Genomic DNA, 26489 nt, shown 5'->3' with positions numbered 1-26489 from the left:
ATTAAGAGGAGTGTGGCCAGCAGGTCGAGGGAGGTTATCCTCCCCCTCTACTCTGCCCTAGTGAGACCCCACCTGGAGTACTGTGTCCAGTTCTGGGCTCCCCAGTTCAAGAAAGATGAGGAACTTCTAGAAAGAGTCCAGAGGAGGGCAACTAGGATGATAAAGGGACTGGAGCACCTGCCCTACGAGGAAAGGCTGAGAGAGTTGGGCTTGTTCAGCCTGAAGAAGAGAAGACTGAGAGGGGATCTCATCAACACATACAAATATCTTAAGGGTGGAAGTCACGAGGATGGAAGCCGTTTGTTTGCAGTGGTGTCCAGCAACAGGACTAGGGGCAATGGGTGCAAACTGAAACATAAGAGGTTTCGGTTGAATATGCAGAAGAATTTCTTTACTTTGAGGGTGACAGAGCACTGGAACAGGCTGCCCAGGGAGGTTGTGGAGGTATTGAAAGCCCGCCTGGATGAAGTCCTGTGTAGATTGCTCTAGGAGAGCCTGCTCTAGCAGGGGGGTTGGACTAGATGATCTCCCGAGGTCCCTTCCAACCCTTGCGATTCTGTGATTCTGTGATTCATTTAATGTAAGTAGCCAGGATACAATGCAGAGCTTCAGAATAAAACGGCAGAAATACAGTATTAACTATAGGTATTCAATGTTAAGGCTCCTGAGATGCTGTTTGACTAGGTTATTATTCTTCTAAATTTAAATACACAGTAGTACTTTTTGAAAAACACTTGTACAGACATGCTATTTCTCTTTGAGTAATAATGATTTACCACCTTTCATTTTATCTTTTGAGGGCCCAGGATAGGAGCATTACCACACTGAAACTAAATCGTATTTCTTAGATCCTATTTCATTCTCTTTAGCAGCATTTGACAGGAGAAAGAAGAATATTACATTTCCCAACTACAGAATACTCATACTTCCTTAGGAGAATATTATAAAACTTATGAGGCACATTTTAATATCAAGTCACATGTGCTCAAAGCAGGCACAAGCAAAATATTAACTAATATAATATATAAGGGATTGGTATTTACTGTGTAGCAAGGACTTAGGATCATTTTATGGAGATTTCTAGACCCTGAGACTTAGTAATCTTTTTGATTTGTCACTCTGATGGAAGGAAAGTGCTCATGAATTTACTCTAAGTAGAATTTTCTAATCATCCCTGGGAAAATTAGAAATATATGGCAGATTAACAAACCAGCCATTCATCTGTTGGGTTAAACGTACTAACATGATCTCAACAAGCCATGCCGTCTTTTAACACATGCAAAGGACCAAATTATCTGCTGAAAGACTGACATAATGTAAATGTAACATTTGCTGGACCTCTAAACCCTGTGATTAAATTACTGTCTAAATTATTCTGCAATATGAATGTCGCCTACAAAAAGAAAAGCTGTAAAAGAAAGGACTGTGACATCTTCTGGGTTTGCAGTATTTCCATAATGAGGGTTTGAAATGAACAGTTTGTATATACAACTCAAAATCTTAATGAAATAATAAGAAAGAAGGTGGAGGATATGACATGAGGAAAAACTTACTCTACAAAGAAGCAAATTTATCCCAGACTTTGTTAGCAGAAGCAGCATGGCTGAGTTAAGAGGGGAATTTCATCCACAAAACAAACCTCGTCACTGGAGAGACGCTTCCCCTACCTTCCCTCTGTGGATGTGTCGGGCAATCGGTGGCAGGTAATCTGCTTTCTCTTAGGAGTCTGGGTCACACACATCTGTAAAACAGCACAAAATAAAAAGGGAAGAGTGTGCTGAAACACTGGTATTGCAAGTAATTACGTCCCTGAAAAGCTGCATATAAAATGTTCCCTGCAAATAGATCTCTCCTCATGCAGAATAACTGATGGGTTGACTTGTACTGTATCATTAACTCATGTACATTATTTTACTCGTATTTCACTCATTCAAAAAATTAAAAACTAGCAGAAGAAATGTGCTTCAGCAAAAGGTGGAATTGAATGTTTTCTTAATTGGCTACTTAGTAAGCTATAACAACAACAGCGGAGAGAGGCAGCGCTTTGCTTTAATTCATTAATAATTCATTAATGGAGCCTTCTGGTACACCTGCGAGGTGGGGTGACTGACGGATATCCCTGTTCTGATTACACAGCACTGGAGTCCATGGTGATGGAGAGTTAATGTTCCCCTGAAAATCCGTAAAGGCCAGGTTTTTTGCTCCTTTAGTGTCTCCTTGAAGCCTCAGGTGGAAATTCAGCACAGATGGAAAGCAGCAGAACCGAGATGCTCCAGGGTAACAACTTGATACCCACCTTTGCTGGGAAGTTAAAGATTTCTCGAAAGCTCAGCTTCATTTTTTTGGAGCTTCTACTCTTTTTCTCTCTGTCCTCTGTGCCTCTTTCTTTGGGGAAGGATTTGGGGAAGAGGAGGGAGGCTGCGGGAGGGAAGGGCAGCTCCGGGGCCTTGGAGTGAGAGTGCTCTTACTCCCCTTCCATTCACTGATGGGTAAATGTGTACTAATAGATAAAAGGAGAAAAATATGTGTTCATCTAACTGAGGCAAGATGTGTACATGATTGCTTTTAGGCTGATTAATTTGAGCTTATGGTAAGGTAGACTGACAGAGAAATGAGGATTTTAAAAGGGTGGTGGGGGGAGGAAGGACAGGTATATAAGCAAACCAGCATCGAGCAGACAGTATTTTTATGTGTTTTCAGGCCTTCCCAACCAACTGAAACATCCAACTCGGACTTTCTCCCCAAGAACGTCTTGTAGTTTGTAAGACATCGTCTTTCGTTTGTGCTGCTAGCTTTTGTTTCTGTCTTTCTTCCAGAAAACAGGCACGGCAAATTTTGTTTTACCCAGTAATACTACACCCTCTCTAGGGATAATTTTTGGAGTATTTATTCACACGTCTTCATTAGAAAAGACAGCCAATATGGCCAGTGCTGGTTCTCAGCAGATGGGTTTGCAGGCTCCTTTTTTGCATGAATCTTGCATTCTTCAAGGTTGTTACCCTAAGGGAAGCTGGTCCAGATCTCCACCATCCCCGGTGACATTTTGGAATCGAGCGAGAAGAGAGGTTCCAACACATGGGAATCCCTCCTTGTTTTCTCAGCAGCTTGATGGGACTTCTTGACTCTTCTTATACATTTTTGTGGTTGTAAGTTGTAACGACTAGAAAATTTTGTGTAAACTCTTTACCTGCGATGTCTACGTGCTACCTTTTCTCAGACAGCAGCAAAGTTTCCTCTCAGACAGCGATGTTTTCCTGAGGCCCTTATTCGCTTGCTTGCTTTGTGTGCCAAATCCTATAATAGGAGAATCAGTTGTATGTTTTAGATATAACCAGCTTATTCAAATTCTGGGGGAATCCAGCAGTAATTTCCATATTAGTTCGCGTTTCCACAAGCTGAGCAATCGTGGTCCTATTTTCAGATGTGAAACAAATCTATCTCAATCCTACAGATCGCTCATAAAAATGCGCCTCTTTTCCTTGTTCCCTCCATGTGATTTCGTTCAGTGAGAGCCCGAATGAAAAGGGGGTTAATTCGGGTGATTTTGTAGTGATGCTACCTGTTTCAGTGTACTGCTGTCTGCCACTTAAAATGGGATTTGATGGTTTATTTCTTTTTGTTGGAAAAACATTGTTGGCGTTTTTTTTGATAAAAAAAGCCTGCAGGTGTCCTACTGGTTTCCCTTCATCCAAACCCTTCCTGTTGTGTGGGAAGAAAAGCAGAAAAGTACTGGTGAGGGTGGGGAGATAAAAATAATAAAATAAAAAGAAACCCTCTAAACTGACCCCCCTCCCCTATCTACAGATTCAACCAAAATGGCATCTTAATGTTTGAAACTTCCTTTTTATTTATGTCTTGTCCTCACCATCGCTTACTAATATGCCATGGCCCCTACACAACTGGGAGAAGACTGGGCAGAGTGACTTGCTGGTTTGTTGTATTTTCTCTTTTGAAGTGGAAATACCATTTTCTTTGCAACTGTACCAAAGTTACCGCCAAGAGTCGCTTCACTTTTTGGTTGAAAAGGAAATATTTCTGGTTTTCCTTTCTCCTCTCCCTGTTCCTGTTTGGTCGATGCCCCGTGAATACATCTGAAAATAGCCTCTGCTCCAAGCAGTTCAGTTTGTAATGGAAAATACAAGGAAAATAGGTAAGTATGCAAATCAGTGGTGTGTGTGCTCCCTGTTTTCCAATTTATTCAAATTCCGGAGGAAATGAGAAGCACAGGAAAATAGACGGGTTAAGTGTTTTGAGGGTGAGGGCTGGTCTTCTGTTTGATTATCTCTGAAATATATATTGTTCTTAGTTATTCCATAATCTCTGGTACTTGAGAAATGCAGTCATTTCTGGCGCAGACGTAAGTAGTTTTTCAATATCTTGCTATTGAGTTTAAATTACCACAGGTTTACACTTGTGTAACTATAAACTGAACTTTATCATTAATTTTTCCACGTTAAAAAGAAAAAGTAGGCTAAACTTCAGCTATAGATGGAGTATTTAAAATAATTTCCCAAAGCCCTTCATAAATATGACATTGATTCATTGATATACAGACCATTAGCAGTTAGTCTCCTCTGTTCATCTATCATTTCAATTATCTCTAGACTTCCCCAGGGTCTTTGACAAATGGGAGACAATTTGCATTTTGTACATTAATGACCTTGGTTGAATTTGTAATTTTATTCCCCCCACCTTATAATTATACTCCAGCATTTGAGGGGAAAACCCCACAAAACTATAGTCAGCCAGTTTGTAATTTAATCAGAAGCGTGCAGGTGTGGAGGTGGGGGAAAAGGATGGAATAAGGACAAATTATGTAAGTATTCTGCACTTGGTGAAGAACTTTCACCTGAGGACGGGGAAGATTATTGTACGTGAATTGTGAGGAATGGTACCCGCTGGGGTCACAGGCTGAGGAGACCGGTTAAAAACACAGCCTAAATCTTGGCCTTGCAAGGATTGTTGATCTTCTCCCAAATCAACTGATTCATCCTAAAAATGCTGTCTCTTGGTCCCTGCTTTGACAGTCGTGTGCAAGAGGGATTTCTGAAAATGATCCCTTAAAAAAAGGGAAAAAAGAGGAAAAAGAGCCACGTCCCACCACATTGTCTCCTTTGTGCCACATCTACCCCTGGTTTGCTGTTTTAAGTTCCTGTTCTCAGCGCAGTTCTTACAGATTTGAGCTTTTCTTTTTGTTTTTTTTTCATCATTTGACGTGTGAAATTATTTTCAACAATACCAAAGTATTCATTAAAGGCATCTTCTAGTAACCATGTTTATTAACATTGATTTTTGTGATGTTTTCCTACTGGGTCATCTTGGACGATGCGTGTCAGACAAGGCAGGGCTGCCTCTGAGCATCGATGTTGTTGTATTAGATCAGGCGCTGGTATGTTTTGGTTTAAGTATGGCTTTTGATCCAGAAGTGTTGCAAAGCTTTTCTCAGGTAGCACATAGGCAGATTTATTCAGGTTTCTGGAGCACCGCTGATCCGGCTGCAGGGAGGCTGCACGGTGGTGCTTAGCATGGAGGACAGAAGGGACAGAAATGAGCCCAGTTCCCTGTGAGCCCAGCTCTGCCTGGCTGTCTTCCCTGCCGTCTCTCCTCCCTAGGCCGCTGCTGTCCTCTCGGCCTCCCGACCGCTCGTCCACACCAGTGCAAGGACTGAGAGCATCGTCTGGACCCTGCGACTGCAATGCAATGGGCATCATAGAATCATAGAATGTTTTGGGTTGGAAGGGAGCCCTAGAGGTCACCTAGTCCAACCCCCCTGCAGGGAGCAGGGACACCGCTAACCAGATCAGGTTGCTCACAGCCCATCCAACCTGGTCTTGAATGTTTCCAGGAATGTTTCCTGGGGACGTCTGACCTGATCCTGCACGGAGCCAGCATGGGTCCAGCAGAGGTGTACACTGGGGCAGGTTTTGGGAGTTGTCATCAGAAAATATTTTACTAAAACCCCTGTAATTTGCAGTGGGAAGGTGAATGGTGGCCTATATTGGTACCATGGCTGGCTACTAGGTAAAAAGGCCAGTTGCTAAAACAATTTCCATTAATAATTTTGGGTTGTCTAAAACTCTCAAATAATCCATCTTAGCTTTATGGTATATAGATGATTGCCTATTAAGCTAATCTATTAATTTCCTCCTCTCTGATCTTTGAACCTGTAGTCTTTTGCTCTAATGGTGGTATAGTAACCAGGTTTTGGCGTTACATGTGCTGGTCTCTATTCACACCTTTCCCACACTTAAAAAAAAAAAGTGCAGGAGTATCCATATGGCATCAGCTCTTTTTACTGTTGGTTAAAGTTCATAATGTGAAAGTTCATAAAGTTCATACCTGGAGAACAGGTATAATAAATATTTAGTAGAATTCAGCCTTTTAAGCTTCTAGGTGGGCCAATATGTACAGTGTACATAGAAAAAGTAAAATTCACAACTTAAGTATCCTGTAACTGAAGATCAGCTCGATAGCCTTGCAGCATCAATTACTTCACTGGAAAGCTTCCCGGCCAACTTTCAGGATTTTGGGGTGGTGTGGTGGTGTTTTTTTTAATGCAGGGACATGTGTGCATTGAACGCATCCCATGGGATGAAGATGATTGCCGCCTTCTCTAGAAAGGTTCTCCAGTTGTTAAAATTCCACCATTGCCATCAGTAACGGCAGTGTGGCATCTGAGATACCAGAATCTTCACCTCTTCCTTTGAACATGAAATCACTGTAATCTCTCAGACAACGCTAGGTGGTAACTGTTGGCAACAGCTACGATGTTAGGAGCGACGTATGTTTCTGGCTACATTTTCAGAACCATCCATAACATTATACTACATGTACTCCGCTCATATATCACACTTTCCTTTTGTGCGTCAGAATGAATTTGGCTGTCTCTTCCATGCAAAAAAGTAATTAGCCTGGGTTGAATGTGAGGAATTTATTTTTTGATTGGAACAGAAGGGTGAAATTCCAAATGTGGAAACCTGAGCTGTGAACCGGTGTCGACCTACAGCCCTGGCACCGCCGCTCTCCTGCATAGATGCTGGCGCTTGGGAGGGAGGTGTGCATATAGCAAGAAAGGTCTTGGTTTTAAATAGTGCTCAATCCAGTCTGGAGTAAGTTCGGGCCAGGCTGTTCAGCCTTGGATTCTTCTGATGTACGTTGTACAACTGGTTTTCCACGTGCTGAAAAGCCAGCAGCACTTGGTTTGAAGAGGTTTGGTTAAATTGGATGCTCTGAGTGGTCTGTAAGAGTGAGCTAAAGATCAAGGTAAACATATTTATTGATTTATTTCCTCACTCTTCTGAAAACAGGACTCGGACTCCAAACAGCACACGTGTCTGTGGCATATACTTGTTTTTGCCTAAAGTTACGTGTGCTGCATACAAGTGCTGGGTAGATAAGTCTTTTTTTTTTCCCTGCACAGCCTGTATGGCCACATTTGGATTTTTCTGCTCCTAATAGTGTTTGCCCTTTGATGTCTGTTTTTAATTTACTGAACATCTACAATAGATCTTAAGAACTCTGAATTTATTTCTAATACATGTTCTGTTTAAGAGCATTAAATTTAATACCTTGACCTTACTGCTGCTCACAAAAAGTCTCAGTTGGTTATCCTAAACCCAACAATTTTATAGGAGTGTGGTGGTGTTTAAGATTTTACAATGGTGTACCCTTTGTCACCAGCGAGGAACATAAAAAGTGTCTTTGCCGTTTGCAGGGAGAGGGGTAGAGGAATGCGTGTTTTAAAGTGTACAATCCCAGAATCCCAGAGTGGCAGGCGTTGGAAGGGACCTCAGGAGATCACCCAGTCCCACCCCCCTGCCCAAGCAGGCTCACCCAGAGCAGGGGGCACACCTCAGAGTAAAGAAGTTTTTCCTCATATTCAACTGAAACCTCTTCTGTTTCAGTTTGTGCCCATTGCCCCTTGTCCTGTCGCTGGGCACCACTGAGAAGAGTCTGGCTCCATCCTCGTGACCCCCACCCTTGAGATATTTGTAGGTGTTGATGAGGTCCCCTCTCAGCCTTCTCTTCTCCAGGCTGAACAAGCCCAGCTCCCTCAGCCTTTCCTCCTAGGGGAGATGCTCCAGTCCCTTTATCATCCTAGTTGCTCTCCTCTGGACTCTCTCTAGGAGTTCCTCATCTTTCCTGAACCAGGGAGCCCAGAACTGGACACAGTACTCCAGGTGGGGTCTCAAAGACCAACTGATGGAGTAACTCTGAAGTTTTAAATAATTTATGCCATCTCGCCGAAGCCTTGCTGAAAACACAAATGCAGATTTCTGTTTGGCTATACCCCTAAAAAAATTTGGTGTGACTCTCCATCAAAACCAGATGCCTGACATCCAGATAGATTTAAAAGGCAAATTTAGTTTGTGTTGGGAACCAGAGTGTAAAGTTTGGGTTACATAAAACTGGCTCTTTCTGGCTCTGGTACGAATCAGTTTGAGCAATGCAGGATTAACATTTTCAGCCCTCTAATTTCTGCCTGTGATCACCTTTGACATTTGATGGTTTAAAAACCTTGAGATCACATATTTTTATAATCAGAACTCCCAGGCTGTAAAACTAAGCCTGCTACCTCTGCTAAGGACAGCCGCGACACATGGTGAGCACATGTGCTTGCAGAAGCAGTGAAGGGCCCAGGTTCAAATGCCGGTGTCAGGCCGAGGGAACGTGCTGCCAAATTGTTCTTTCTGCAGAGCGTCTGACTTGCACCATCACGCTGAGCCTGATTTATTTGTTTTAGAGGAGACCTCGGTGCTGTTCTGCTAGGAAAGGCCCCGAGAAATCACAGCTGTTCTCTGCTACTTGTTGGTAATTTAACTGGGAAAAGAAAATCTTATTTCTTCCGTGCTTTGCTTCGAGCTTGTCACCGGCAAAAACTGTATTCAAGTTAATAGTTCGTACATCTCTCTCTATCAAGCTTGATATAACTCCCTATCTAAGTTTAAGTGTCCTGCTTGAATTCCTTAGTGGGAATTCCCTTCCAGTTAAAGGATGCTCACCTCGCTGCCATTTCTGGCGGGAAGGATCCAGCCCTCTCTGAAATATTTAGCTCCCGTTTAGCACTAAATGGAATAGCTGCCGTTCGGGAGCACCCGGCGGCTCCCTTTCACCGAGGTGCTCGGCACGGAGCAATGCTGCTTTTTGCAATGTGCTCCTTGGCGAGCCTGCCCTGCAGTCGCAATCAGCAATAGTTAACAAGCACCCATTGGCATCCGATAACTTAGAAGAATTCAGAAGACAAATTAGGCAATGAAGTCTCTGGGAATAATGACTTCCCTTGGGTTTCTTTACAAATTAAACTGATGAAGATTTAATCTTTTTTTTTTTTTTTTTCCATGGGTTCCTTTGCCCTTGACACACAAGATCGCTTACTAGACGACAGAGTGAGTGCAGCTAAGTGGTAATGGCATATGTCTGTGTAAACCAAATAACGGGTTCTCATTTATGTCTCTTGTAAAGGAGTGACCTGGTTGCATGGTTCTGTTTCAGCCGTGCGGGGAACGCTTACAGGAAAGTTATTTTCTGTAGTAGAAAGCGAGATGACTTTACAGCTATAGTTAGCGCAGGATTTTTGTCAGGGCAGTGAGTAATTCTGCCCACGTAACTGTTAGGAAGATCTTCCAGAAATGAAAAACAAAAGATGGGAGAGAATATTCAGGAGTACATAGGAAGGAAGAAATATTTAATCTATTTGAGTTAGTAGCGGAGGTGTGCCGTTCACTGCTGTTTGATCTAATCCCAGGCTATATCTGATGATGAGTAGAGGCTGTTTGGCTGGTGATTGACATTGACTGGCAAGGACAGCTATTATGAAAAATAAGAGAAGAAAATAGGAGCTTCCACTTAAATCTCAGTAATGAATTCCACTTCTAATCCAGAAGCCGGGCACACATCATCCTTTCTCTGCTGAGAAATCTTTTACATTCATTTCAGTTCGTAATGGCCTTGGACAAAAAAAGAAAAAAAAAAAGTTTTCATTATTCATGTGAAAAATGAACTAATTTGCTCACATGCTTAGTCCTGGGGTTAATTATATTATGAAAAAGAATAGTTCGTAAGGAACTGGCTTATTACAATAGGGGTGCCCTGAAATTTAAGCTCCTTAATTTGTTAGCTTGCTCTGACTGTACTATTGCAATAATCAGCCTGTTTGTACCTTAAGCAGCGACTTCTGGACTCGGGGCTTCGGTCCCGTACCGGGGGCTGTGGGCAGGCGGGGTGGGTTGATGTGCTCTCTGCTGGGGGCTGCTCCTGCAGCAGCACCGGCCGCTCTGCGCCTACGGATCCGGCCACGCTGCTGGTGTGGCACCAAAGCGTGGTTTGTACTGGGTGCGAGCCTGCCCCAGAGTGAATCAAAGTACCAAAATTGGCCGTGGAGTGCTTCAAGCGTCCCTTTTCTATGGCGTTGCAGTGGAAGCAAGGATGCTTCAGGGTTTGAGACCTTTATTTTAAAGGCTTGGAGAACAGGAGCCGCACGCTTGGTTAGATTGATCAGTTCTTTTGCTGAGCACGGGATGAAGGCAGAGAAAGAGACAAAACTAGAATAAAAACTTACTTTCTACACTTATAATAGCACTGTTGTTGTCGTCGTCTTTTCTGCAAATAGAAGCTAAACCCATGATTTGAGTTTCCTTTACTTGAATGTTTGGGAGCCAATTTCCCAATAAGCTGTTCTTGTAGCGCCCAATTCCCTGTTCCTGCATCCTGCTGGCTGGAGCTCGCCCTGCTCAGACTCCTGCTGTCACAAACTCAAATTGCTGCTATACATAGATTTTCAAGTAATAGTATAGCAGAGCTTTTAAACATCCCACGTTGCACACGGGTACCAAAGTATGCCACCACTGAATTGGGGGAATCTGACCCATGATTACAGGTTTTACCTGGAGCAAGCATATTTATTTCTCTTTGAAATTGTTCGTTCACCTTTTATCCTGGTGAGTCTGAAAGGCATCAGCAACGTACAGCTCTGTCTTTATCTCTGCTTTTGTTATTTATGTGTTGGACTATTGCAGTGCTTTTCATAGGAGGTGACATCTTAAATCTCTTAAAAATACAGGTTGAGTGGAATTCGTCAGCTGCCGCCTTCGTTTCCTTGCTGTGCTCTTTTGATGCCAGTGCTATCTGTCTCCGAGCCTGTGTTTGGTCCTGAAGATGTTGGCACCAGCTGTTCCATAGGTGCCTTCAGGTTATTTACACGTATATACGGGCTGTCACTCTCCAGCTATCTTGGCCTGAGAACCTCCATAATTTTGCATGGAAGCGATTAGTTCTTACGGAGATTTATAAAACTTAATGGCTGTGAATGCTAAGCTTTTAGAGACAACCTAGCATTCCCTTTTTTTTTTAATATCCTTTTTCAATTCAGTTCTGATGACCTGATTTATAGGAGATCATGGGAAGCTGGAGGAAAGGCAGAACGTCCGTGTGTAAGTAATTTCTCGAGATACAGGAGCAAGAGAGGGAAGTTGGACATCTTGTTGGGAATAAGAGAAAATACTGAGCAAGAGCCAGCCTTAGTTTGAGACCAAATGGCTGATACCTATAATGATTTTCTTATCCAGGAACGCAGGAGGCAGCAAGCTGGAAGCCTGTCCCGGGGTCAAGGTGCACGTTGTGAACTCCCCTTTCGGCACCGGGACTTGGCTCGGCTGCCAGTCAACAGCCCGGCTGGCACTCGCAATTCGTGCTTGGGATTTAGCACTCAAAGCGTAAAAGAAATCCGGTTGCCAAGAGTCCTGAAGTCTTGCTAATAAGCGCTGCTTTGGAAATGATCTTTAAAGAATGTTTACCTGCCTGTAAAATATGTAAGGGTTTATATTGTGAAATCAAAGTTTCAAAATTGGAAGTCTTCTGTTTGCATGTGCATAACCAGCGCTTGTTGGTACTTGGCAGTTAGATATACCCCAAAAAGGATGTGGTTTTGGGGCAAAAGCAAGGGCTTTTAAGGATGTCACTGCAGAGTCCTGAATTCCTTCTTAAAAGGCTCTATTTTGTTGCATAAAACGTCAAAGCAAAAAGAAATCCATCTTGGCAGAGCTCTGATGGAAGGAAAGGTGCAGCACAGCAAATGATGCTTTATGTTTTGCTCATAACCAGCATAGCAGGCAAAGGCAAACACTTGTCTAATTTGATAAAATATCTTTAATTGCAGCGACGGTGCTTGAGGTTTGGGCTGGATGCATAAGCTCTGTTTGTAATCATAGCTCTAGCCGTACTCCACAATCATCTCCAATCATTGCCAATTAGCAGCCGTTAGTCTGTTGTTGCTTAATTCAGATGTTCTGGGATGTTCAGTTGCATTATTCATACCTTGTCTGCGAAAATGTTTGTGCATGATTTAGGTCCTACATTTCGCTGTTAAAAAATAGTTGTTCCTGCTTGATAGAGAATTTTAGAGAGGGATAAAAGAAAAAACCCCAAAGCTGGTATTTTTTCACCTAACAGTTTGGTTTTGGAAGTCATTGTTGCAAAATGTCATTGATGCTCAGGACATTAGGAAGGAAAAGAAGGAGGGGGGGAAAAAAAAAAAAAGGTAGGGCAGCCATGTATATGGTTAGAGACAACTGCCATAACCAGTGACAGAGATCTGACAAGGACTTCTAAATGCTGGTTTTCAGAACTGAGCCCAGTCTGTAGTTGGTGGAGAGCGGGAGGAGAGCTTGGGGTGGCAGAGGCCATCTCTGTGCCTGCAGCGGGGCACTGAACGCTCGCTGCTATTGCACAAGATTAACTCCAGGTCTAATCTAACACAGCGGTGCTTGTCAGCATCTTGGGATTTAAGAGCTTGTTGTTTCACTTATTTAAACTTTGGGCCTGTTTTTCCCTCTATAGAATTTTATTCTGACTTCAAAAGAGTTATTCTTAACGTAAGCAAGTACAAATGATTATTGAACCTGGATTTTTCCTTCGGAGGATGATTTTAATAAGGAAAAATTAATACTAGCGAAGCATGTTTAACAAGGAGCTTTGTTTGATTTTGGTTTTGCATTTAAGTTTCATGAAATAGAATTATTTTAAGTGCCCTAGGAACAAAAGAAAGCAACCCATGGCAGAGACCCACATGCCCGGGGAACGCGGTCCACGTACGCTTTCGTTGTACAGCTGATGTTCTCTGCAGATATGAACATGCTGTGGGGATAAAGAGGAATGAGTGCAGCAGTAATTTCTTTAAAAAAAAAAAAAAAGAAGAAAAGAAAAAAAAATAGAGGTGATGACTTGGGAAAGCACAAGTTCTACGCCTGCCAGTGGAGGCAGTGGCAATGATGGGTGTTTCTGGGAGTTCAGGCACGAAGAGTCTGTGCCAAAGGCTCAGCGAAGTTTGCTCCACTAATCAGATGCATGTTAATAACAGCTCAGATTTACGATACTTCATAACAGCACGAGAAGAAATATTCATCCTGTTATTGACTTTGTGGAGGAAGAAAACCTAATAAAGCATTAAGAGTGCTTAATCAATACACGTGTAGGGCTGCGCTTGACTATCAGAATGAGCGGCTTTGTTTTCTATTCAGGCAGATAATTTATGGTTAGCGCTGGAAGTGATGGATGTAATTTATGTTTTAGAGATAATTACTGTTCAAAGACGACTGTTACAAAGCTCTTGCACAAAACGAAGAAAAAGACAAATGCAGTTTCGGGGGTGCGGGCACTGTGCTCGCCAGCCTGTCCAGTGTATCTGCTCGTTACGTTATATTTACGTATAAGGTTGCTCCGATGTATGTGCATATGCGTTAGTATGAACTGCGTTGCGTCATAGCAGTGAGTGGCCTTTAAAGTTCAAATCCACTTTCTCAGGTTTCAGGATTTTTTTCAGACATATGGTTTTGGTTGCAGACCATCTGGGCCATAATTTTAAAAAACAGTGTCTAAACCCGTAAGTGAGTTAAGGAGCTACCTATTTACCGGATCTTGAGCACTTTTAAAAAATTGAATCAAATTATTTAGATGTATAAATGAGAAGTTGTCAAGTGTGCGTTATGATTTGCAGGCACTTGCCTCCTTATAAAAGCAAACTGTACTGCAGTTGCATATATACTCCTTTGTTCATGTACCAGGCACTCAGCTACATTAAGGTACACATATAGGTGTATTTAAGTTGCACGTTATAAGCTATATTTAGGCTTTGATTCTAACCATGATGAAGGTTTTGTACCTGAAAGCATTCGAGTTATGTTTTCTGAGTTAGGAATTTACATGTCTAAATTGCTATTAAAGTCAATATAAGTTGCCAGTGCCTGTTAAAGAGAGTAATCAAACCTCTTTCTTGGATAAAGATATCTAACGTTTAGATTCCTGAAATCAGACCATCTTCATCATAGCCTTCAGAAGAAATTGCCAACTGGGAAGAAGCGTTATTAGTGAAATGTTGTCTTAAATAAGACATATCTTAAATAACTTCCTAAATAAGTATGTTCTCTTTACTTTGACCCCTAATTGAAGCACGGTGTGTTAGCCTAACACTTTTAAACTAATAAAAATAACCTCCCCTCTCCGTGACGGTGGGCTTTGCTCCTGTGGTATTGCAAAACCAATGTGAATGATTTTACAGATTTTATTCCATTTCAGTGATTTATTACAAGTCCAGCGAGCTCCGACATGCACTGAAGTCAGCGGCTTTCGGGTCAGAGCACGGGTTAGCCCCGAAGGCTGGTCACTGAGATGGCAAGTTTGCATGTGGTTGCATTAAATAAATAAAGTTGTTGCTCATATACGGCTAATAAATATAGAAACCTTGGAAAACAGGTTTTAAATAGTGGGCTCGGGTGATGAGATTCTTTTAGTGTTTTAAAAATGAATTTTTATGTTAATACCTATTGCATAAGCTTGTTATACAGATAAAATATGCTTAAAAATACTTTAACCTGTAGGCACTGGGTTTGCTGGTGTGTCCTGTAGATCTGAACATACAAACTCCTGCCAAAATTCAGACCTTGCAGGGTCGTTCCTGCTCAGGGCAGATGCGTTCTCCTTCAGCCAGTCTGCCCAGTCGTGCGGTCAGGGTGGGCTTCATCCCTTGCTGGTTTTTAAAGATGCTGAGTTCAGCTCCATGCGGAGGACCTGCAGGGCTGCAGCCCTCGCCAGCAGCTCAGCACCGAGGTGTGGAGAGAAGATTTCTTCCCTGATGTATTTCTGCTTTTCAGCAAGGGACTGGGTTGGGGTTTTTTTTCCCTTCATCTGCTTGCTACATTTGGGAGCTAGGAATAGTGCAGGCCGCTTATGTTAGATTTAAAATTGGAATTACCAACGAAAACCACTTTGTCCCGTGTCTACTTTTAAATAAAGTTTTCGTTTATTTGTAGGAAATCTGAAATCATCTGGACTTGCATGAAAACTTGGTGAAGGGTGGTTTTCCCTGGAGCCGGGGCCGCCTCTGACTTGCGCTGCAGTGTGATACTGTCGGGCGGGGAGTGAGCAGCATTAAACAGCAGAATTAAACAGAAGTGAAGGGATTGGAATCGGCCCTTCTTCATTTAGCATATAGCTCCTAGGCATGCTTAGCTGGGCAGAGGTGGTCTCTTTCATGAACAAAAGGCACGCTTCCCTACCTAGCAAATATTGTATGGGATTTCACAGAATCATTGAATCGTCTAGGTTGGAAAAGACCTTTAAGATCATCGAGTCCAACCGTTAACCTAACCCTGCCATCCCACCACTAAACCATGTCCCTAAGCACCTCATCTATCCTTCTTTTAAATACCTCCAGGGATGGGGACTCGACCACCTCCCTGGGCAGCCTATTCCAGAGCCTGACAACCCTTTCGGTGAAGAAATTTTTCTATATTTCTAGAATTTTCTAGAGAAAAGAATACCTTTTTATGTAGTGCAGTCCTATAATAACACAGGACATAGGTGCATGTCTACAATACACATTTTTGAATACTGGTGGATTTAAAATACACTGTGGATTTTTTTTTCCACGTGCATGGTAGACAGATCATCTATAAAGCTAATTTTAAGTTAATCTAGATGAGGGTTTTTTCAATTTTTTTTTTTGTCCTTAAGACTTCGCGTGGCAGGATTGAAAGCTCACATGGAGTCTGTCCTGTGGATAATGTTTTTGTGTCGCAACATTGGCTCTATAAATAAACGTAAAGCATTGCAGTAGCAAACATCACATTTATTTTTCTGAAGCGCCCACAGTATGTCATTACAGATGGATTGATAGTCTTGATAACGCTGAACTTTTGTCAGACCTAACCTGGAAGACTTGTTACATGTCAGAAATTTTCTGTCATTTTTCATGCTATTAAAAAGGCAAATATATTTGCAACCTTGAATGACACTGAATATGGAAAGCAGAGAAAAATTTATCATTTGACAGAATTGTTTGTGTTCTGGGGTTGGGGTTTTTTTCCCCTCTTTTTTACAGTGGCAAATCTGTAATCAGATTTTAAGATTCTGACTACTCTGTGGTTTAGGAATATAGAACAGCTGATTGCAGCTACAGGAACCGTCCTTTTACCAATGTAAAACACATTCTTTATTACTTCGTATTCAGATCATTTATTTTCTGCTGCTTGGACTGAGGCAACTTCTGACCTTTCTTACCGGGTTGTACAAAAGAGCTTGGCAGGGTACAGGCAGGGGAGAAGGGCTCGCGCAGGGATGGTACGACGAAGGATGCAGATGCTTAGAGAGTAAATTTTCATAAGCCTAAGGTTAAAACTAGTACAGGTTGTACCCGGTGAGGGTATGCCTTCAAGTGCAAGTGCTGGGTAATAGGGATAGAGCTGTATCAAAAAGTTTATATGGTGTCTTAAAACAAACTATAATTTAATTCTGGGTTACGCTGGTTAGCTTTAAGTGAGGTATTTGTTTTAAAGAGACATGTGGATGAAAAGTCAGGTTTTCTGCATATAATAGAGAAAAGAAAAAAAAACAAACCAAACCAGTGGATTTCTGGTGTGAGAAGCGGCGGAAAAGTCAGGTTTTCTGCATATAATAGAGAAAAAAAAAAAACCAAACCAAACCAGTGGATTTCTGGTGTGAGAAGTGGCAAAGAAATGGATGAAAGCATTTCATCAAAGGATGAAAACAAGTATTAAGGCAGGGACAAGGAAGTCCTGGACAGAGCATTAAGATGACAAGGAGCTGGAAGAAGATGAAGTTATCAGTCATAGAGCAGCAATACTTTTTCGGGGGCAAAATTCATGGGTGGACCACAGCACTTTATGCTGAATAAGAACGGAGAAGATTTCTGATTGCTAATAGAAACACGCTGCAATCAGAAGGAGAAGCATTCTATACATTAGTATGCAATAGCACCATACACTTGCGAATGTATTATACCCTAGTGAAATCAAGAGGATAATGATTAGCTCCTCAGCTAGAAAGCTTTTCTTCTAATGTTTTGGTTCAAAATACAGACCCTGGTGTTAATAAATGAGGCTGTATATTGTAGACCACACCACTTAGTCAATATTTTATGCGAGGAGCTCATGGAGCATGGTAGGTACCAAACACAATGTTGAAGAATAAAGTAGTTCTTCCCATTATTTTGTTTAAAAAATAAAAAGAGATTTCATTAGTTTTCAGTGCTGTCAGTATAAATAGAAGTCGAAGCTGTGGAGCAGGATTATTATGTGGCTTATTCCTGGTTATTACATCAAGAGGTCTGCTAGGTAGAGGGAGTAAATCACTTGGAAGGTGCCTGTTTTGTCGAGCTCCTGCAGGATGCTCAGCGCTAGCGTGCCTTCTTCCAGCGCTTTGCGGAGTGTGTCTAAAATCTGTCGCTTGTCATATGTTCTCTCCGTCTCTTGCTGAAGAGAAGTGAACAGACGAATGTCTTATTTTGGTACGATTTGTTTTTGCATTTTGGAGCTGGAGGGGGGGGAAGTGTTTTTCATTGGAAAAGTTCCTGTCTAAATCATGTTCCCATGAAATCAGGAGAAGAGCCGTGACTTCATGCAAGTTAGGATTTGGTTTGTTTTGTAGCTCTGAGATAACTGATTTTTTAATTTTATTTTTTTATATAGCTTGCCAGTGTTTTTCAGTATCACTGAGGACAAAGAAAGTTTTGTTGTGTCGGTCATCGCGCTGAATTTAGAGCCATGGAGAAACGGGGTGGGTTTAGTGAGTTTGTGCCTCTTCAGCCGCACTTTAGTAAATGTTAACTTTTCATGATACACTTTTCTTTTAGCTTTTTAATACTCTGAAACCTCCCAAAAAATTTCTTTTACCCTCTGGTTTTTAGCCAGGATCAGAAATGAGCTAGTAAAGTCAAGCTGAAGCTCATGGAAGAACTAACAAACCTTGGTAAGTCTTAGACTTTAACAGCTGAGGATTGCAGTTGAAAGGCTCTCATCTCTCTTGCATGAATGTGAAATTCTTTCTTTTTTTGATTTGTCTGTACAGCACTTTGTGTTTCTTTTGACCAGAGTCTCATGAGAAGGTTTTTAAAAAGCCGCGTTTCCCCATTGGAGATGCAGAGTGCCACTGACGCGAAGTGACTCCCTGCGATTTTTACAGTCATGATGATGCTTATCTTCTGGTGCTTAATCTTCCTCCTCCTCCTCCTTTTCTTGCTCACTAGCCTGGATGTAATCTGTGATCTCTGCCAGTGCCACAGGCCTTGCAGATGTGAGATCTGTCACCTGCGTCCTCATGCCAGGCTTTGAGAGCGTGGCGTGTCCCCTTAGCCCTGCCTTTCCCCTCGCTAACCTGCCGAGGAGGTCTGCTCTGCTGCCGAGGAGGTCTGCTCTGCCTCCGAGCCAGTTCAAGACATTTGCCAACAAATTGAGAAGTCGTCACTCACAGCGTGTTAGTCCTATGCAGGTTCGTTGCCGTCCTGGTTTACCCCTGCACTGATGGATTATGTGCCTGTGTGGCATTAACGCTTCAGAGTACGTGTTCCAGAATCCCGAAATCAGTGCAGCAAATACCTGCTGGTTTTCTTATATTTACTATCCCCTTTGACAAATTTTCTAGTTTGGAAATGCTTCCTACCATCTCTTGTCTCTGATCCTGTTCAGCAGAGCAGCATTACTGGTCTGATGATTTCTATCACATTTCTTCAGAATCATAGAATCATAGAATGTTTTGGGTTGGAAGGGACCCCTAGAGGTCATCTAGTCCAACCCCCCTGCAGAAGCAGGGACACCGCTAACTAGATCAGGCTGCTCAGAGCCCCATCCAACCTGGCCTTGAATGTTGCCAGGGATGGGGCCTCCACCACCTCTCTGGGCAACCTGTTCCAGGGTTTCACCACCCTCATTGTAAAGAACTTCTTCCTTATATCTAGTCTAAACCTACCCTGGTTTAGTTTAAAACCATTACCCCTTGTCCTGACACAGCTGGCCCTACTAAAAAGATTTTCCCCCTCTTTCCTATAGGCCCCCTTTAGGTACTGGAAGGCCGCAATCAGGTCTCCCCGCAGCCTTCTCTTCTCCAGGCTGAACAAGCCCACCTCCCTCAGCCTGTCCTCATAGGAGAGGTGCTTCAGCCCCCGGATCATTTTTGTGGCCCCCTAAATTCTTACGCAGGGTATATAAGTACACGGGTTAAAAAATAAAATGTCTTCACTATTGATTTTTCTCTCCTGTTGGCTAGTTTATTTACTTACTTACTTATGTGGTTCTTTAATGTTCTTCATTTATGTGTAAAGACATAATTTTTCCTATTTAAAATCATGCAGGCAGGCACAAGCTTGGTCAAATGAATTCATAAGGTGTGTAGTGCACACATATCCGAAGGAAAGAAGGACTTTAATTGATTTACATCTTCCAGAGGTTTTTCATCTCTGCCATGACTTCTAGAAGCAACCTAATGCACAAATGGAAAGGACAGTATAAAGATTGTTCCTGATCTTGTTGTACTGGTGTGGGAAGCTGGTGCCTCAGCTCAAGCTGGAGCTGGATGGACCCCACAGCTTACATGGCACAGGAGTGGGGAGGAAAAATCCCACCGTTGCACCACTTGGTCGAGTTGAGGGGTACAGCAATATAGCTGGGAGTCACTGCTCCTGTGGTTGCCTTCAGGGTCCTTAGCTGTACATCTCGGTAACGTTATCACTTCATTCCATCAGAATCATATGCGACTGTCCTCAAATAACCAGGTAATGTGGTCAATGCCCGCTCTTTACTGACAGCCATATACGTTCTTCCCACAGATGTAAATGAGTGCACCACTGAGAACGGTGGCTGTCACGACCAGTGCTGTAATACCATCGGCAGCTACCACTGCAAATGTCCAGCTGGCCAGAAACTGGAGGAGGATGGAAAATCATGTGGAGGTAATGCTTTGTACTGTGTCTCGCTGCTATTAAGAAATCTGAGAAGACATTGGAAAGGAAGAGGAAATGTTGGCTTTTATCTGGAGCCAGCTGAAGTGCGTCTGCTCAGAGTTGTCAAGAGTGCAGATCTTCTCATGTCTGGATTATGAAGATGTAACTGTAAGAACACTTCAAAGGGTTAGGGTTTTGTTTTCTTTCTCTGAAAAAATGTTATCACTTAACCTGGATTGCCTGTGCCATGTTCTGATTATGGAATTTCCGTCATCAATTTAAAAACCTGAAGAAAGTGTATGTGCTTGATAACATTTTGTCTGTCTCCAAAACAAAATGGTTCTTATCAGAAAATACACATACATTTTTGCATTTCAATCACAATTCCACAGCTAGAGATTAACTGAATAAAAAAAAGGATTTAAAACCACATGCTACGTAAACCCATTTGTCTTCTTCCTAAGGGACATACAAGTCTAGTTAATGGATTATGGGGTAAAATTTGTTCTTATGCAAAAGCTTGACTTTGTATAGAAGCAAAACATCACATAAGCTTATGTTCGAACAGATGATGAATTATGATCAGACTTCTTAAAGATGCACTGGTAAACATAGAGTGGGTGTAAACAAGTCCGTCTGATCTGTTGACCTACAGTCGCTACACCTTTTGCGTCATTAGATGCAAGAGGTAGAGGAGGTCAAGTGTACAGTAGCCAAGGTGTACCGTATCGCAGGCCAGAGCAGCTCCTTCTTCATGGACTCTCCTCTAACACAAGTAATGAATGTTCGCTGCCATATGATCCTGTGTGCACTGGCTGTGTGCCTGGATTGCACTCTTGATTGCATTTCATTGCTGCAGCAAGTATATCGTTGACGTTTTTTGATTATCTCAAGATGAAAGGTGCTAGGTAGGTTTTCATGAACTGTGTTATCTTCTCACAAGAAACCATCTTCTCTGGCTTTTCCTGTTGCATAGCCTCTCACAAATTCCTTTCTTCCAAGATTTCATTTTACCATTGTCCTTCGACTCCTTTCTTAAGGTTTGTACAAAGCAATGTATTTCTTGGCTATGGTCATATTCTTTATCCTAACTTTATAATTTATTTGGCTGCACGCCTTTTTTCACTAGAAGATTGTAGAATTGTTTTCCACAGCAAGCTATCATTTGATACCCAGCTTGACAGTGTAAATAAGCTGTAGATGATTATTTTGTTTTGATTGAAGTTTTTCATTACGGCCCTCCCTGCTTTCATTTTGGCCTTCTGAGAGCTCCAGGCAGAGCTTCTATGCATGATTCACATATTCCTGCTACTTCACCTCTGGTTTCTATTTCCTCTTTTGGGGACCAGTTTGTAATACACCCAGGAACCAGTGTATAGGTCTGTACGTTGATGACTGCTTCCTGCTTCCAGATCTGCATACATTTTTTTCAAAAACTTAAGTTTTTGAAAGCAGGGGTCCCACTGATTTGTAATCCTAAGTTGCTTAGCATGTGAGAGTCCTGTTTCCGTTAAAATAGTTTTGTCTTAGTGAGTTAGTTAAATTAGTGTTCCTTCTGCACAATTCGGCTATTCTTAAAATATATTTTAAATTCTAGTATTTTGACATTCTTTAAAAACTCCAACAGAGCTTAAGGTACTTGATTCTTGTATTACATATTATCTAACCAGGAATTATAGGAGAGGATATTATTAGCCATTTTGAAGCCGCTTTTTGAAATCTTCAGACAAAAATGGAAACTGGAAACGCTCAAGTCATCGAACAGAAGTGAACGTAGCGGTGACACCTGAACTTCTGTGGGGATGATAATGCCGACGAGCATATAGCTATACTGACTTGCAAGACAGCTTCTTCAGCCAAATTCTAGCCATCAGATGTTACAATGTAAGTAATTTGCTGGTTGATTGCTACGTATAGGAAAAGAGAGCTTCCAAACAAAACTCTGCGTGCTGCTGGAAGGTGCTGGTCTTCCAAGGCACCGAATTGGTGTTTTATTGATGCCCCTGCGTTGCTCAAAGGGGCCATTTTGCAGATGAGAGTAAAACAGTTTCTCATTCAGGTTAGCCAGCGTTTTTGGAGGAATAAGGCCCATAGTTGTTCTGGGTAGTTACATTCTTTCTTCCTTTAAAGCACCATTGTGCTATATGTTACCCCTTGGTCTAAACTCAAGCGTTAAATAGATGTGTACTGTTGGTTCTGCTCACATCAGCCGTCTTCATGGTTGGTTTTATTTCACTGGTGGCTGAAATGATCAGCTGGCGTACAGGTTGGTTTTTATAATCCAAGGTACGAATAAGGTGTATCGTTAGAAAAGCGGTACAGATTTTATTCAGTAAGTCATTATTAGTGCAAAGATTGATCTTGTTTTTCAGAAACAAAGTAGAGCATCCTTCCAGCAAAAAGGAGAGATGTCGAAATAACGGTATATTTTTAAAAAAAAAGTTTTAGCCATTGGTAGTGGTTTGATGCTGAGGAAGGGAAAGTGGATAAAAATTCACTAATCCAACAACATAATGAAGTGTACTGCTGATCTGATCAATAATAGCTGGGGGGGCTGTGAGCAATTTTAGGAGACCTGAAGGCCTAATTTCACAGCTAGAATGAGCTGGGGATGCTCAGCATCTCTGCGTTCTGGGGTGTCAAAGCTGTGTGCAAGACACAAGGCTCCATGAATACGAACAAGACAACAGCACAAAATAGGCAAGAGAATCTTAAAAATAAGTTATTGCTGTCAGCATTAATTAAACGTTCCCTTTCTTGGGTGGTTCTGTGGCTAGTTAGAGCCACGTGGGGAAGGGGAACAAGCAGCACAGCCTGGGACACCCCACACTGCGGGCTCCGTGCTCCTTCCAAGGCCTATAAGGATCTTTTCTAACTAACTGGGGGCTCCTATGGCAGGATAGATCAGAGTTATGCGCTACGTAAAGTCTCACTTCACTTCGTTAAGGCATCCTTCCCTCAAGAGGCAAGTTGTCATCAGGTGAAGGCACGTGCATCTATATAGAAATGCCAGCCAGAGCGGTGAACTGATTAGCCTTTCGAAACTAATTATCTAACTAATTTGGGGGTTGGACTAGATGACCACTAGTGGTCCCTTCCAACCCTAAACATTCTATGATTCTATGATTCTATCTACATGTTGTACCGCAGATTTTGCTCTCCGGTGTTCATGGGCAGAATTTCAGTTTTCTTACCTGACAGAGAAATATTTTCTGGCAGATAGTGGCGTAGGCATTACAGATTTTGACATAAAGCTCATGCTTACCTCTCGCTCATCATGTGTCTGATGGAAATTAATGATGGGAAGGGATTTGGATTTAAACCACTGCACGAATAATACAATAAATTAGTATTTGACATTTATTAGTATACAACTGTCAGCCTGATTCTGTGCCCTATGCATCTGTACCGGCGTTCAGTGTTTCTGGGGCATTCTGATTAATGTCCGTGGGTGGGTTTGCCCCAAAAGCCATATCTTGGTCTGGGTAAGGGAGAGGAAATGTGTGTGTGTGTGTGTGTGTATGTGCAAATCAGCGTTACCTTTGTGCAATAGCTCCTTACTGGTTAAGCAGAGGTACCACTGACTTCTTATGTGAAACCCTGCAAGATGTGCAGATATTCTCATTTTAGGGTTTGTACTCATGCAAGACAATTCTACTCAAACATCACAGAAAGCAAAAATGATATTTTCCAAACTTAAACACCATTTTAAAACTCAATTATTAGCACAAGTCTGGATCTGTAAGGGACGCTGAGGCTACAGCTACAAAAGTATGCTTTCACACATGAATAAGCTCCAGAAGTCGAATAAAAAAAGGTCGTGACCTTACGTTAACCTTCTTTGGTAAACTGTCATTTCTTATTTATATTACTGTGCTCTCATCTGTCAAGGCAACTGAAGGAAGTCAGAGACAAATGAAGTCCTGTGATTAGCTGTTGATGAAAAGAAGCTTTTATTTTACTGATTAGAGTAATATTGCAATCACCGCAACCCCGTCCCTGGGGGCTTCAGTCAAACCTCGGAGCCCTGGCAGGTCTCCTGACCTTTGCCGGAGGAATTTTCGGAGCGGCTGCCTCCAGAGCCAGTGTGTGACTTTGCAAGGCCACCGCCATTTACCCCGGTAATGTAATAGTCACTGCCGCCACCGGTTCAGCCTGATCTCCGGTCGGATGGGAACTCTCCAAACACTGTTGCCACAGAAGGGTTAATAGCTGGGCTAAAAGGAATACTGAGGGATTTGTCTAAGAGAAAGAAAGTGTTTATTAAAATGACCTCAGCATTTATTTAGTCTGCAAGGTTTGAGGTGTCAGTCCTAACGTATTCTTGTCAAATTCTGTGGGTTTTTTTGCCAGAGAGACGTGCGAATTCTGTGTTTGGACTGTTTTCCTTGCCCAACAAATCAATGCACCAGCCTTCTTCTACACCCCATGAAAAAACTGAGGGACTTACTACCATGCACCTCTAGCGAATTGCCAAGGAAGTTTTGGGGTTTTTTAAATTTTTTAAAATGTTTTGGTTTTTTTTTTTTTAACAGAAGAGAAATTAGTCCATTGGAGGAATTCAGGATGCTTTTGTGTTGTCTTATCTCAGGAAGTTGCATTTCACTCGTAACACTATGGCGTGCCATGACACACGGTTAGTTATTTTCAAGAACACTTCAATAGAAGTAGAGTAAGGAAAATAAATTATATTTTACAAAAAGAAAAATACGCCAGTTCTGATCACGCTGAAGGCACTCGATGAGGTGAAGCCACATGGCCTTACCCATCTTTCTCTATTTCAAAACCTTGTCTTGAGATATGGAAATAAAACCAGTTGCAGGAATTGCGCAGTTACCACCTAATTATCTGTAACTGAGTTACTGCGCCCACTTAATGTCCACCTCGGAGAATTAGGGATACGGACAACTCCATCTCGTGACCTTAACAGACCCTGGGTGAACGATCTTGGTAACTAAAATATTTTAATGTATTGGTTTTATACAAAAGGAAGAGAAATAGAGTAGGCAAAAGAAAAAGAATTGTGAGAGAAAAGAGGACAAACCCTAATTTCTGGTATTTCCAACCCTGTCGTTAGGTGCTCTCAAGTACCCTGGGACTCCAGCTTCTTATAGCAGAGTCAGAAAACTCCAAGTATTTAAGTTTTGAAATATAAAAGAAGCTGCCAAGCACTCTGTCAGAGGCTGAAGAATAAAAATTTTTTTCTCCATTAGTTTGTACATCCAGAATGCTGGTTGATGTCTCATCATTTGAAGTGAATTTAACAAGAAGCAATAGCTGGGTTTACATTTAAATATTGTTTATTTACGGTTGCTCATAACTGTCAAATCAGTATCTTTAGTTGCAAATCAAAAGCATAATTACTGCTTTTGATTTGAGATCCCAGTTGGTAAAAATCAAGGGTTCCCTCACTCCTCTTATAAAGGGAAATATATTAACTAAGATTAAGGATTAATTGTGCATTTCAAAGACTATTTAGCATTATGTGGTCAGACTTCTGTGCTTTTCTGGAGACTATTGAATTTAGGCAGGAGAACCACCTGATGTTTGTGCATGACTGCAGAGAAGATCTGGGCAGAAACTGCTGTAAGACATCCATAGCTGTATTTGCAAGCCTTATTGGGAATTTAAATTTTATTTCTACTCATAAGTAATTCTTCTGGAAATTCCTGATTCTCATTTTTAAGCGTTTGTCTCTGGTTCTTGAGAAGAAATGAAGGCTGGAGGACGTTTGTGTGACCTTCCTTATGCACTCCTGTGCCGCATCCGGAGCCAGCTGGGATCAATAGCTGCAAGAAGCTGTTGCCCTCTCCGAGGCAAATGGTGTCGTCTTTCTGCATTTGTCTCCTCGTGGTAGCACTACGGCACAAAATGTGCCCAAAATACGTAGTAAAAATTGCAGCAGATCGACAGTAAAGGGAATGTAAACTGTAGGTTGTTGGACCTTTAAAATGAATTACCTGAATCCTGATTAACAGCAAGCCCAAGGCAGGCAGGGACCTGAGCTGAATTTTGGCGGGCTCATTTCAGGCTCGCCGCGGCTGTCAGCACGGAGTGGATGCCACGGGTTGGTTTGGTCGGTCCCCTCTCATTTTGTGCGCCCTCCCAGGCCTAATCCACTCAATTACCTGCTGGGGATGCACGAACCTGTTCAATCTTACTAAAATATATTGTATACTAAACTCAGCAAAATCAGGGTCCTCTGGGGTCTGACCTGTTTCTCTTCAGTCAGAGAAGGGCACACGCATCACTCGGACCAGAACTT

The 26489-nt window shown here is 42.1% G+C and overlaps 1 protein-coding gene across 1 annotated transcript in view; it reads left to right on the top strand.

Moving 5' to 3' along the window:
* Nucleotides 1-26489, top strand: part of LOC104132492 (multiple epidermal growth factor-like domains protein 6) — a 230410-nt gene that overhangs the window by 94262 nt on the left and 109659 nt on the right. The window contains exon 5 of the mRNA XM_035901187.1: nucleotides 20111-20233. Within this exon, the coding sequence (XP_035757080.1) occupies nucleotides 20111-20233 (123 nt within the window). The remainder of the gene's footprint in view (nucleotides 1-20110; nucleotides 20234-26489) is intronic.

Source organism: Egretta garzetta, unplaced genomic scaffold (assembly GCF_000687185.1).
Source record: "Egretta garzetta isolate BGI_Z169 unplaced genomic scaffold, ASM68718v1 scaffold638, whole genome shotgun sequence".
In the NCBI taxonomy this organism is placed as follows: Eukaryota; Metazoa; Chordata; class Aves; order Pelecaniformes; family Ardeidae; genus Egretta; species Egretta garzetta.
Note: the sequence above shows the minus strand (reverse complement) of the source record. Positions and strands in the feature narration are given on the sequence as shown.